Below are 13,514 nucleotides of genomic sequence, written 5' to 3' on the forward strand. Positions count from 1 at the left end.
GGGCAGTGGAGCTGGTGAAGGGTCTGGAGCACAAGTCTGATATGGAACGGCTGAGGGAATTGGGGTGGAGGGGTGTTAGTCTGGAGAAGAGAAGGCTCAGGGGAGACCTTATCGCTCTCTACAACTACCTGAAAGGAGGTTGTCATGAGGTGGGGTCGGTCTCCCAAATAACAAGTGACAGGATAAGGGGAAATGGCCTCAAGCTGCGCCAGGGGAGGTTTAGATTGGAGATTAGGAACAATTTCTTCACCAAGAGGGTAATCGGGTACTGGAATAGGTTTCCCAGGGAATGGTGGAGTGGCCGTCCCTGGAAGTGTTTACAAACCGTGTAGATAAGGCCCTCAGTGACATGGTTTAGTGGTGGCCTTGGTAGTGCTGGGATAATGATTAACTTGATCATTTTAAAGGTCTTTCCAACCTAGTTGATTCTTTGATTCTAGGTGACGGGCAGTGGGGTGCAGAAGAAATTCCCATGAGGAAAGTAGGTGTTTTGACCCTGTGTGAAGGCTTTCCTGTGGCTCCATCTGTGCTGCCTGCTGTCCTGGGGGATCCTGGTGTCAGCTCAGGGCAGGTCTTATACTTGTAAGTGGAAGTTATTGGTGTAACACCGGTGAGGTGGGTGATGCCATGGTGAGAGGCATTGCTGCTGAAGGCGCCCTGGGGCATTTAGCTGGTTTTGTGACAAACATGGTGGGGTGTGTGCTGTAGGATGTCCTGTCCTGTTTGTAGAATCCTAGAGTGGTCTGGATGGGAAGAACCTTAAGATCACCCACTTCAACACTCTGCTGTGGGCAGGGACACCTTCCACTAGACCAGTTTGCTTCAAGCCATGTCCCACCTTTTGTAGTTTCTCTGCTGGTTTGTGTAATTTACGGTAATCGCAGCTCCCAAGAACAGCGTTCCTACTTCAGGCATCTTTCTAGTGGCTCTTTTGTGACTGTTTTTAGTATTAAAATGCTTTTTTAATGTGGTTTTTGAGGTAATAGTTCATTATGCTACTGCACAAGTGGACAGATAACCAAAGGAAGCCTTCTGCCTACTGTAGATAATCAATGAAAACATCAAAAAGTAGTTTGGGAACTGAAGAACTGAAACAGCATGGTTTGCCTATGATTTGGACCCTGCTTCTTGGTGAGGAAGTGCAACTGGAAAGTATGTATGTTCTTGCATACAGTAAAAATATACTGCTAAGAACATACATACATAGTATATATGTATGTACCCTGAATTTTTTGTTGAGGTGTGTTGAGCACCTGGGGACTAGTGGGAGGAAGCAGGATGAGAAATTTCTTTGTGACCTGTTTGAATCTCCAGTGGGATTTCTAAGTTGTGCTAGAAGTACTCTGGGGAGAAGCTGGAACAGCTCTAATCTGGTCATTGTTTGCTCACAACTTGGAAATTCTGCTCCACTTCCCTGAAAGTAAGCCCTAGTCATCAAGGCTGAAAATCTCCTGGTGTTACTAACAGCCTATCTTCCTAACTTAAATCTCTTTCTTTAAACTTACAGCATCTGTATGGAGCGCCTTCCCTTTCTAGGGAATGTACCCTGCTCGCTGATGCCATGGGAATAAGCTGTCTCTGCTCAGCTCTGCTTGGTTTGAATCAAGGGCTGGCAAATTCCTAAGCAACCTCAGCCATCATCCAGTCTATGCCAAAGAGCTTAGCAGCATGGGCCTTATTTGGTTGTAGTTTTCCCTAGAAATTCTGCATGGTTTTCCTTACCTTGGTTGAGGGTTTGCAGCTCTGAGGTCCTGTGTAGGCAGTGGATGTCTTGCGGTGATGCTTGTGAGTCTGATAGTGCCTGGTTTGGGTTGGGGGTTTTAGATGGCTGGTTCCTGTGCTGTTACCTAAACCACCGCATCAGTTTGCCTAGGTAGTGAGGGCTGTGTTGACCAGAGATGGCAGTAGGTATACTGTTCTGTTCCAAGTCGCTGCTCTTCACAGAAACAGACTCAATTCATTTTCCCATAGGACTTTAAGAGGTTTTTCCTGTATTTTGTGGGTTTTTTTACCTTATTTTCTTACTGACATGTGAACAAGAATATAATGCCTAAAAGTCCTTTGATGTTCAATGTGAGCAGCTCTGTAAATGTCTGTTCTTGTGCACAAACCCTTATAAGTTCAAGGTAGTGAACTTCCATCACCTTGTTCTGGCCTGATGATAATAACAGCTTGTCTCTGTACAAACTGACCATTCTTTTTTGTTCTTATTTTTATGTTGAAGTAACATGAATGTGGAAAAAAATGAATAAAATGGGTTTGCCAACTACTAGCCTGCAGAACAAATATCCTCAGTGGATGCTTACCCAAAGTCAGGAGGAAGTTTTGGGTGATAAAAAGGTATGTCATCGCATGGGGGAAACTTGGTTTATTACTTTATTGACTTAACACAGGGCAAACTTTATTGATGCACACTGTAATAAAACTACATTGGAGCACAGGCATGTAGTTATACCTGTGCCTCTGCCATTTCTGAATGGTTACAGCTGTTTTGTTCTATGAATTATAATTATAATTAGCTCCTCAGTTACTGGTTGAATGACCTCACTAAAGTCTTTTTTTCTAATTAAAATATCATGTATTGACTGAAGGCTGTTGCTCTTAGCTCTGTAGAAATTTATTCCTGACAAACTTGAATTTCAGTGTCAAAACCTCCCAAGTATAATGGAGCTTTTCATGTGTTGCTCACGCAGTGTGGTGGGCTGTACACCTGGAAGGACTGGAGCGGGGGGGAGGTTATCTACATAATCAGAGAGCTCAAAATGTAGCAACCTCAAGTTGCAGCCTGGCAGGCAGATTTGTTCTGGAAAGGCCCTCTGGCTTTCTGCGCTTGCACGTGTGCAGTGTTTTGGAAGGCTCTGCAGCTCAGAGGTGTCAGAAGAATTAACTGATCATAAAGATTATGCCAAATTCTGGTGTTCCAAGAATGTTAACATGTCATTGGATGCATTTTTTCCTGCATATAAGAGCAGTTTTGGTATAAAACTTCACAGCAGAAGCGACACCCTTCATCTGTAACATCTGAAACTGCTCTAACAAGTAGAAAACTGACTCAGCTGTATAGAGCAGCAGTTAAAAATTAGTAGTGTGGATATTGCCATGTCAGTTAACCAGGATGACTTCTGTGTGCTGTGGTACAGCAGTGTACCATGGCACCCTGCCTCAACCAGCAATTTGAGGAAGGGTTTTGATTAAACTTTGACCGCTTATTAACTGGAGGGAATGTGTTATTGTGCAAGAGTAAAATCAGCACTGCTTTTGTTCCAGAATCTCCCGCTTCCAAGCAACTTCTTTCAGAAACCGTATTAGAACCTCTTTTGTCTATTGTGGCCCCTTTAGATTGACAACATGTTGGTTTTTAAGTGTTAATATGGCATACTTACCCACATTTGGTATTACTGGCATTGTAATTTACTGTGTATTTTGAACCAACCTTAAGTTTTTTCAGGCAGGTAAACCATCAGAAAGAAGTTCTGCAGTTCAAGTAAGTTTTACCAGTCTAACTTTTAGTAAATACCCTTCTGAAAGGGGGGAAAAATGCGAACTAACTGGAGTGTTACATTTCACCTTACTTGTGTGCTTAAAGCTTTAGTTTGTAAGCCAGTAGTCATCAGCCGATGGAGGACACTGGTCCTTTTAAGTCCTTCAGATAGTTTTAAATCTGTGGAGTTTATGTAGAGCTTTGTGAAGTTCCTCACACACAATATCTGACAGGGTTAAGTGAAGTGGGCTTGCTGAAATGTGGGACCAAGGAAATGGGGGAACTGAGCTATTTTATACAGGTGTACTGAAATGGAGATGTGGGGAGGATTTTAGCCCGACCAGATTTGAATGACTTTAAAAATTATATAAGTTATTGCCCATTTTCAATATTTTTCTTCAAATGAGGGGTGTGCAAGCACTACAGCATTTGAAATAGTGTTAAGGTTTCTTTTGACACTATCTAAAATGCTTCTTTTCCCTAACATTGTTCTTGGAAAGCTACCAAATCTCTTTTGTGGGAAGAATACAACAAAAGTAATTGAGGTAAAAACTCAGCCTGCAGGATTTCAGTCTCGGTGCTTGGAGCTAAGCAAAGAAATTGGGGCATGGACCCAAATGTTTTTATAAACATTTGTCAATTGACAGTGCTGCTGCCCCTGTGTGTGGAGCACAGTTCTGCTCCAAGGTTTTGGGAACCACTGATACCAGCATTGTTGGGACACAGGATGCAGCATTTGCAATGCTGATGCTTCAGTGTGGCCAGTAACTGAGCCTCTTCCAAATGTTGTTCAACAGAAGTCTGCTTTTCAGAGGAGTGTTTTGGAAGATGGGCTGCCATTCCTAGAGTTCCGTGGCTCTGTTGTGTACAGCTATGAAGTCAGTGACTGTTCCCTCCTCTCAGAAGATATCAGGTGATAATCTCTTACTCACTTTTTCTTCGTGGTTTTTCAGTGCTGTTTCCTTTCCAAGTATCCTGCTGTTTCCTATCCACAGTATGGATAGCATGGGGAAGTATGAGCTGTAAGTCAAGTGTATGTGTTAATTCATAACTGGGGTCTATATGTGTCAATAAAAGAAGTATGAGCTGTAAGTCGAGTGTATGCGTTAATTCATAACTGGGGGACTATATGTGTCAATAAAAGATAGTATATTAATGATGCAAATTATTATTCCCTGCCTTTTAGTGCAGTGGGTTAGATAAAGAATAAACTTTCAAGGGAGCATAAATTACTCCACCTTTTGTATCTGGCTGTTAACTGAGGCTTGTGTATTGGGTTTGCATGGCAAGGTTTTGGTAGTGGGCGGCTCCTGTGAGAAGCTGCTAGAAGCTTTCTTTGTGTCTGATGGAGCAAATGCTAGCTGGTTCCAAGATGGACCTGCTGCTGGCCAAGGCCGAGCCCATCAGTGATGGTGATAGCACCTCTGTGATAAATAATTTAGGAGAGGGGGGGAAAGAAAACGGCACAACTGCAGCCAGAGCAAGGAGTGAGAATATGTGAGAGAAACAGCTCTGCAGAAACCAAGGTCAGTGAAGAAGGGGCAGAGGAGATGCTCCAGGCACTGGAGCAGATTTCCACCTGTACCCCATGGGAGGGGCCTACAGTGGAGCAGTCTGTTCCTGAAGGACTGCATCCATGGAAGGCAGCTGGGGCATTCATGAAGACCTGCAGCCTGTGGGAAGGACTCACGTTGGAGAAGTTCATGAAGAACTGTCTCCTGTGGGAGGTACCCCATCCTGGAGCAAGAGCAGAGTGTAAGGAGTCCTCCCCTGTGGAGGAAGGAATGCAGAGACACTGTGTGATGAACTGACTGCAACCCTCATTTCCCCTCCCCCTGTGCCACTGGTGGGGAGGAGGTAGAGAATTTGAGAGTGAAGTTGAGCGCAGGCAGAAGAAAGGGTGGGAGAAAGATGTGCCAAGGTTTGCTTTTATTTCTCATTATCCTACTCTGATTTGCTTGGTGATTAAGTAAACTAATTTCCCCAAGTCAAGTCTGTTTTGTCCATGATGGTAATTGGCGAGTGATCCCTCCCTGTCCTTATCTCAACCCATGAGCCTTTCATTATATTTCCTCTCCCCTGTCCAGCTCAGGAGGGAAGTACTAAAGTGGCTTAGGGAGGCGCCTGTTGTCCAGCCCTGGTCAACCTGCCACAGCTTGCTATGCTACTGCATGCATGTGATAAGATCTGCTAAGGTTTGAGGTTTCTTGAAGCTTTTGGGACCAGCAAAAAAAAACAGATCTTATGGTCTTGATTTTAATAATGGTTTCTGTGTCCTGTACATATGAAAGGGGATATGCCGGCTCTTAGTTGCTTTTTGTGTAAGATGATTTAAGCCTAATAGTTTAAATACTGATAGAAAAACAGTTATATGTGAAGAGTATCTGTTTCTTTTTAGGCAAAGTTTATCAGATGGGGCTGCTGTTGGATTTGATATTGAATGGCCACCATCATATACTAAAGGAAAAATGGCCAAAATAGCTGTAATCCAGATATGTATATCTGAGGAGAAGTGTTACTTGTTCCACATCTCTTCCATGTCAGGTACTGTATTTTCTTTCTTTCTTATTTGTTAGGTCATGAGTTGCCTTCTGTTTGCTCTGATTAAGTTTGAACTTAACCTTTGAGCAATAGCCAATATTTCATGCTATGCTGGATAGTAAAAATCCATCCTTCTCTTTCCTGCCTGTAATAAATGGATTTATTCTTTGAGTATTGCCGATGTACATCAAGTGGATCTTAGCCCAAGTCTTGCCCTGTGTGCTGGCATGCAGTGTCTTAGGGTCTGAACAGGGCAAAATGATGTTACTTGAAGATTAGTTTTCTCTTTGGGAAAGAAGATTTGAATTTAGCTTTAAAAATTTAATTCCCTGCTTATAGAACGAGCTTTCTGTTTAGTGTCAAAATAAACATGGAACCTAAATATAGCAGGCTGTGTTTCTTAATTTCACTTTAATAATAAAACCCCTCAAACACGATGGCCATTGTGCTGGTTTGTTCCTAATACCTGCATTTTGTGACATTAACTGTCAGAAAGAACACCAGATACCTGGTGGGATGCAGCTGTGGGAAGAGAAGGGGTTTGTGCTCACTGGAGTCTGAATTCATTATGGATGTGAATAAAAGCTTCCAAATAGGGAATATGGGAATGAGGGAAGGAGGCTGCAATTTTATAACCTTTGGTTTGAATGTTAGATTGAAACTATGCCTGCAAGATGTCTCTGATTTCCCTGGGGTGTGCATGCTGAGCTATAATGGCGATAGTTTTAATGTTGGTGTTCAATCCGTTGTCATTTATAGCAAATGGGGTGGAAAATTTAATTGCTGGAGGCTATTCAATCCAGGAGGCAGAAAGGTACAAAAGGCACAAAAGAGAAAGATTTGAGGAAAGGAAGCTAAGAGAGGAAGAATCATCAAGAGCTGAAATGCTTTTGATTCTGTAAGTTGAAGATGTTTGTGTGTCAATGCTGAGTACGGCTGCATGCGGGCTACTGTGTGTTATAGCAGAAGATGGTGTCTCCTCCTGAATAATTTCCTGAAATTTCTACTCTTGCCAATGGGAGATGTATTTTGAATGGAGATGTCAACCTTTTTGCAGGAACCGTAGCCAATTTCTGCTTATTATGCAGAATGTATTTGATCTACAGAAACATGGATGTTGGCAGGATTAGCCACTTGGATAATACCTACCATTTTTGGGGGGAATGGAGAAGAAATGCTTCTTTCTGCAGGAAGAAGACAGTGGAGAGTTTTTGAACTGTGTATAAAGGAAAAAAACTGCATATATTTATCAGGAAGATTCTTGATAATTTTCCATGTCTTATTCTTTTTCTTACAGACTTGTAAGAAAATACGGCCTGTTTGTCAGAGTTTAATCTCTGTATGGTTCTGGAACTTAGACTTGTTTAGTTCATACAGTCACTTTTTTAGAAATTAGGTGGTAGAAATGGGGAACAAGCCCTCTGCTGGGAAGTTGCCATCCTTGAAGGTTTTCATGATTATATTCTTAGGTGAAAATCCTTTATTCACTAAGTCAGCTGCGTATGTTGCAAGCTTTTAGTCACCTCAAGTGTCTGTCTCCTCCACAAAGGAGTAATTTTCTAATTTTTGAATTGGGCCTGCAACTTCACAGTCCACAGCACAGCTGATTGTGGCTATAGTTGCAAAGATGTCTCTATTGTGTGTCAGTGGTGGCCATGAAAGTGTGGAGATAGTCATGTGAAAAATAAAATCAGCCATGCAAAGCGATTGTTGAAGTATATAAATACATATTACAGTACTGAAAAGGTGAAATTTGAAATGAGAACCAAGCCAGATATTAAGTACTATGTGTTTGAGGGTACTAGAATTACACTTGAGACTCATTCAGGGTATTCAGCTATGGGTTCTTCAAGGTATGTATTTAAGATATTCGTAATTTTAAATGGAATCAAACACAGTGGGGAGAAAAAGGCTGTTTTGGTTCATATATGAAGGGTCTGTGGTTGTTACCTCCTGTAGAAAGCCAGATATGAGAGGTACATGCTTTTATTCAGTCCTGTAAACTTGAAAACATCCTTTCATTCAGGATTGTGGTGCCATGAGTTAGGGATAAATCAAAATGTAATACTTAGCATCTGTGTACATCCATGAATATTTTTCTTTCTTACAAGAAAGAGAAAATTTGTCTGGGCTTGGCAGAGGATCTGCATAGCCAGTTCTGTTTTACAAATGCTATTGTTGAACCATCCCGGTGTTAGCACTGGCTGTCTCACAGAATCTGTTTTCCTGGTCATTTCCCATGCTTATGGTTTAAACTGTTTCCCAGGAATGAGAAATAGCAAAAAACTGGAAGGAATTCTGTGTAAAACTAAGGTTATGTTATGTTTGGTTTCATGAGCATCCAAACCTGTGAATTGAAGTCTTTCTCAGTTAGAGGTTGCCTTCTTGTAATGTGATTTAGTGATCACTAAGACAAAACAAGGTTGTAAAATTTCTTATTGATTTATTTTCAGATGCAGAATGAATTTGCATGTTTCAAATGTCTCATTTCTGCTTGTCTGCAGATGATACGTTGCAACCATTTGGTTTTGCAGTCATTCTGGAGTGCAAACAGCCACATAAACAGTGCAACTTTGGGGCTTTTCCTCTAAAAGCAGAGTTTTTTGCAGATGGCTCTTGTGCTAGGATTTTGTCATTTCCTTTAGACTTTTTGGCATCTTCCCATATTTAGTTTCTCATGTTTGGGCTTCATCTATTTTTAGGTTTTCCCAAGGGACTCAAAAGACTGCTCGAAGATGAAACAATTAAAAAGGTTGGCGTAGGAGTTGAGGGAGATCAATGGAAGCTGATGAGTGACTTTGAAATCAAACTGAAGAGCTTTGTGGAGCTGGCTGACGTTGCAAATGAGAAAGTAAAACTTAAAACTCTCTTGTTGTGGGAGGGATCTTTTTATTGTGCTACACAAAAGGAGGCTTCCTTGGCTTCATAATGGAATTCAATGCTAATCGCAAACATGTTCTGTAGAATAAAGCAGAGATGTGTTGTAACTTACATAAAATAAGTTTGTAAAGAACTCTCAAGGAATTCCACAGAACCGAGTACTGTCTTTCAGTGAGTTAGTTGTTACTGAACATTTGTCTCTTGTCTGTTCACCTCTCATGTTTACAAGGTAATTCAACTGCAGATGTATTTTCTTTACTCCTTAGTACTAGAATGCGTCTAGTCAGGGCTCTACTGGCAATGGTGTGCTTGTCCCAGCAATGGCTGAACCTTTAAGATGCAAGAAATGCTGCAGAGGCAGTGAAGGACTGGTGTCTGTTCAGAGGGAGGCAGCCCTTGTGCCATGGCTTGCTTGGTGGTCCTTCAAGTCCTTCAAGCACCAACGTCTTCCTTCAAGTCCTTCATGTAGAGTTGTTGACTACATAAGCTAGAGCCCTAGAAATATGCTGGACGGGGCTTTGAGCAACCTGGACTAGTGGAAGGTGTCCCTGACTGTGGCAGGGCGTTAGCGTTGGATGATCTTTAAGGTCCTTTCCAAACCAAACCCTGCTGTGATTCTATGAAATATCTTTCATAGGCTTGTCACAACTCTGAAGTTGGTGTTGCCTCTGCTCTCATGTGGGTGCAGTTTCCAGAGCCTGATGACCTGTTGTTTAGAAGTCGTGTTGCATTTGATGCACCCTGAATTTTTCATATTAGTTGGATTTTGGTTAGGTAGCATTTGATGTAGGGTGTTACAATGCCATCTTAATAAGGAAGTGAGCAAAAGGTTCATTACCTTCCAAATCACACTGCCATACTTATTTCTAACATGTTCCTTAAAGCTTTTCTTTTTGTATATGCAAGGCTTTTCCTCATCTGTACTTGGCCTTTCTCTGCACTTTCCTTTCCTTCTGTGCATATTTTGTTTGGTAGGATGGTAGCAACAGTTGTAGCTTCCTGGTGGAGGAGAGATTTCTGCCCAGAAATGACACTACTTATACCGTTCTCTGTTATGTGCTTTATGTACCTTATGTAATGAAATCATAGCCATGTGATATATTATAAGCATTTGGGGCAGTGCTCTCCTTATGAACACTGGAGTTGAAACTGAAATTGAAACCTGGAGCTTCCATTTGTAGTGGCTTGGGAGTTGTACAAATTAAACTGTTCTGCTCGAGCAATAGGAGCTGTTTCTTTTCAGACTAGGTGTTTCCTCAGTTCACTTCCCCCACCCTCTTTAATCCCAGTGTCCAACTCCAGGATAATTTGTTATGAAGATAAGCAATGTGATCTTCTGCTAAGGAGAAAACAAACCAAAAATAGACTTGAAAGAGAAGCCTGAAAGAACAAAATAGGTTTATACATAATGGCACAATGCAGGGGGAAGGGCTTGGGGAACCTAAAATGAACAGTTCTTGGGATTTTTTTTTTTTATACTAGGTTTAAAGGGATGAGCTGATATTGCTGCAGTTCTGCATGTTTTGCAACTACTTGCAAGCTGGAATAGTGGAAAGCTGTGCCTGTGAGTTCTGAATCCTCAGGGTCTGAAGGGAAGGTTCCCAAACTGGCTGTTAAGACAACAGCATGTAGCAACTGTCAATGACAAGTATGATTACAAAAGCAATTGAAAACAGTAGTGTGGTGGGGTGACTTCTAGAGACTTCTGATGCACTGCTGCTTCCCAGCATGCTGAGTAGTGGTTAGCATGGTCTAAATGGCACGCTCTGGCTTGTGCTTGGTTTCAGACTTGCAGAAGATGACAAAACACTTACAGGAAGACTTGAATATTCCAGTGTTTATATTAAATAATTTCCTAGTGTTGGATATGGAATTTCTCTGATTTGAAAGGCAAATAATAGAAAAATCCTGGAAGAGAGAGGGGTTACTGTTTAAGTCTATGGCTTTATCAACTGGAGATGACATTGTACAGATATTTTTGGTAGCATGACAGTACCACCTCACATTGTGTGGACTCACCTCGCCCTAATGCAATCTATCCTTGATTATAGCTTGATAATGTAGCTGTGCCGTTTAGCAATACAGTTTCAGGGCAGGGAAGTACAGCTTTCAAATGGCTAAATTACCTTTTAATGTGAGGAGAAAAGATTTGAGCTTGGAGAAACAGTTACTGCTCTCAGAAACTAGTTTGTGCTGACTAACCTAGAGCTCTTTGCTTCTAATGAGGGATTAAGTATACTTTACTGATTTGAGGAATACATTCTGTCAGGTCAATTGCTTCCTCTCTTAAACAAGTCCTTTTGTTTGTTTGTTTTCTTTCCCCAGCTGAGGTGTAAGGAGATCTGGAGTCTAAATGGTCTGGTAAAACACCTTTTTGGCAAGCAGCTTTTGAAGAATAAGTCTGTCCGCTGTAGCAACTGGAAGGAGTTTCCACTCAATGAGGAGCAAAAATTGTATGCAGCCACAGATGCCTATGTACGTACAAGGGGAGATCACTGTTCTACCCATGTGAAGTCTTCTCTAATGTGCTGTTAGCTGCAGTTTTTAATAGCTTTCTGCTGCAGAACATAGTGAACGTAAGAAGACCATGAGGTCTGCTGTGGATATGGGATGCTTAAAGGTGGAAATGCCACCAGATATGTTGCTGTCCAGTTTCTTGTCTCAAGTTTTTAAACCTCAGTGTTCATCCTGAGTGTCGTAATATCTTCTCTGTTGAAGATGGTGCTGCTCATACCTAGACTAACCTGTCTTATTACCTGTGTCACTTAAAGAGGATATTGTGATGAACACTTCACATAGAAAATTGAATGTAGATGGAAGAAAGAAACCTCATTCCACAGCACCCTTGGACTTCCTGTGAGGTCCTTGCCTCTGTTTCATGGTGTTCCAAGATTTGCCTTTGTATTTAAGTTTTTTCAGGAGGCAATGCTCCTGGAAGTTCTGCTGTGCCTTGAATGTGCCAAGTTACCCAGGCACCAACAATCAGCCTGAGGAGTTTCAAGTTATCGCTTTAGGGAAGTGAGTTTTGATGGAGCCATTGGGTGAATTTTGTATGTATCTGTATGGAGAAAGCCTAAATGCTCACAGTGTGATTATTCCATGTAGATGTAACATGTCTGGTGTGTATTTTAAGTACAATAATTACTTATGGAAGTGGAGAGTGGGTAATTACTTTTTTGGTTCCCTTGTCTGCAAGTATGAACTGTAGCTGGTTAGCAATTTTGGCTGTGTTTTCTGCTGGGGGCTTTGCTCATCTTTCTTGAGCAGCTTATGAATCAAAATCCTTCTAAATGGAATAGGTGAGATAAAATTAATAAGCAACTTGAAAGAAATACTGTCTTCTCTGGTGGCTAATGCAGCAGAACCACAGTATGGATTACCAGAGAGAGTAATGTAGTTGGATAAGGATTTATGTAGCTCTGTAGAAGCATCTGCTGCTTCAGTTTCAGAAAGAGCATCCTTTTCCTGCAGGCTTTTATTTCTGTGTTGAGGTTAGATAGTAGAAGGAAAGTGGGCCAGTGGTCTCTGGTTTTTGTTCTGACTCAGGAAACACTGCATATTTTCTAGTTTTGACTTTCGAGCTGTGGAGGGTTTAGCACCTGTTAAGACCCAACCCAGTAAATAAAGGAACTCTATTGCCTGGTGCAGCTGCTGTAACCAGCACTTTTTGAGGCAGTGCCTCTTTCTTGCTATGGTCTGTTCAGCTGGCCTGCTTCTTGGAGCCTCTTGGGAAAACACAAGGCAGTGGCTTGTTTCTTCCCTCTTTAAGATGCTCTCGTTAACATGTGTAGCCTAATTAGCTCTTTACTGGCTTTAGGCTGCATTTTCCTGTTAGAACTTACTATTCATATCAAGGGAAATATTAAGCACACAGAATCTATCTTAGTAGGTTCATAGCTATTCTCTTGGAGCACTACATTAAATCTCAATAAAGTGAAGCAGATGGTGAAACCAGGAGCTGAGTACTTGAAGCTCTCTGTTTGCAGCTAACTTGGTAAAATAACTGTGCTGGAGTCTAGGTAGAGTTTCTGCTGTGGTGTGGATCCCAAGTCAGGCCTTTTGTGAGGCATTCTGTAAAGCATTACCTGGTTGTGATGAACAGTGCAGTAAGGCAGACCATCAGTGGTTGTACGGCATGTGCCAACAAATCGGGATTGGATTTTCACAATGTATTCAAGCCACATTTTGCTCTATTAATTCTTGATTATTGTTTCTGCTTTGTCTAAGATAGTGTTTCTCTGCTGAGTACTGAGTGATATTTTTTCCCTTTATTTTTCAGGCTGGTTTTATCATTTATGAAAAACTGAAAAATATGAATAACAGTGACCAGATGCTACCTTGTGGAGGAAGAGGTAAATTATACATCCAAGCATAAGGAGTTTATTCAATGTACAGTGAAATATTCTATTATTCTATTTGCCAACAGATTTTTTTCATAGTATCTTTGTTAGGATTGTCTGGTTTCTTGGTGATTGCTTTCAGAGAGAGAACAGACTGTAAAGGTTCTCAGATGTCCCAGGTTACCATACTATGTATGTTCCACCATCATGTAGGAATGCAGTCTTGCTATGTTGTTTATTTCTGCTGTATACAGAGGTGGTAAGAATTCCTG

At 41.4% G+C, this 13,514-nt stretch overlaps 1 protein-coding gene across 1 annotated transcript in view; it reads left to right on the plus strand.

Moving 5' to 3' along the window:
* The first annotated feature begins 1,556 nt into the window (after positions 1 to 1,556).
* The window catches only part of WRN (Werner syndrome, RecQ helicase-like), a 38,476-nt gene continuing 26,518 nt past the window's right edge, over positions 1,557 to 13,514 (plus strand). The window contains exons 1-7 of the mRNA XM_010017642.1: positions 1,557 to 1,585; positions 2,225 to 2,340; positions 4,279 to 4,394; positions 5,880 to 6,025; positions 8,725 to 8,873; positions 11,228 to 11,377; positions 13,182 to 13,254. Of these exons, the coding sequence (XP_010015944.1) occupies positions 2,233 to 2,340; positions 4,279 to 4,394; positions 5,880 to 6,025; positions 8,725 to 8,873; positions 11,228 to 11,377; positions 13,182 to 13,254 (742 nt within the window). The 5' untranslated portion in view covers positions 1,557 to 1,585; positions 2,225 to 2,232. The remainder of the gene's footprint in view (positions 1,586 to 2,224; positions 2,341 to 4,278; positions 4,395 to 5,879; positions 6,026 to 8,724; positions 8,874 to 11,227; positions 11,378 to 13,181; positions 13,255 to 13,514) is intronic.

This window comes from Nestor notabilis, unplaced genomic scaffold (genome assembly GCF_000696875.1).
Source record: "Nestor notabilis isolate BGI_N333 unplaced genomic scaffold, ASM69687v1 scaffold8277, whole genome shotgun sequence".
Taxonomy (NCBI): domain Eukaryota; kingdom Metazoa; phylum Chordata; class Aves; order Psittaciformes; family Psittacidae; genus Nestor; species Nestor notabilis.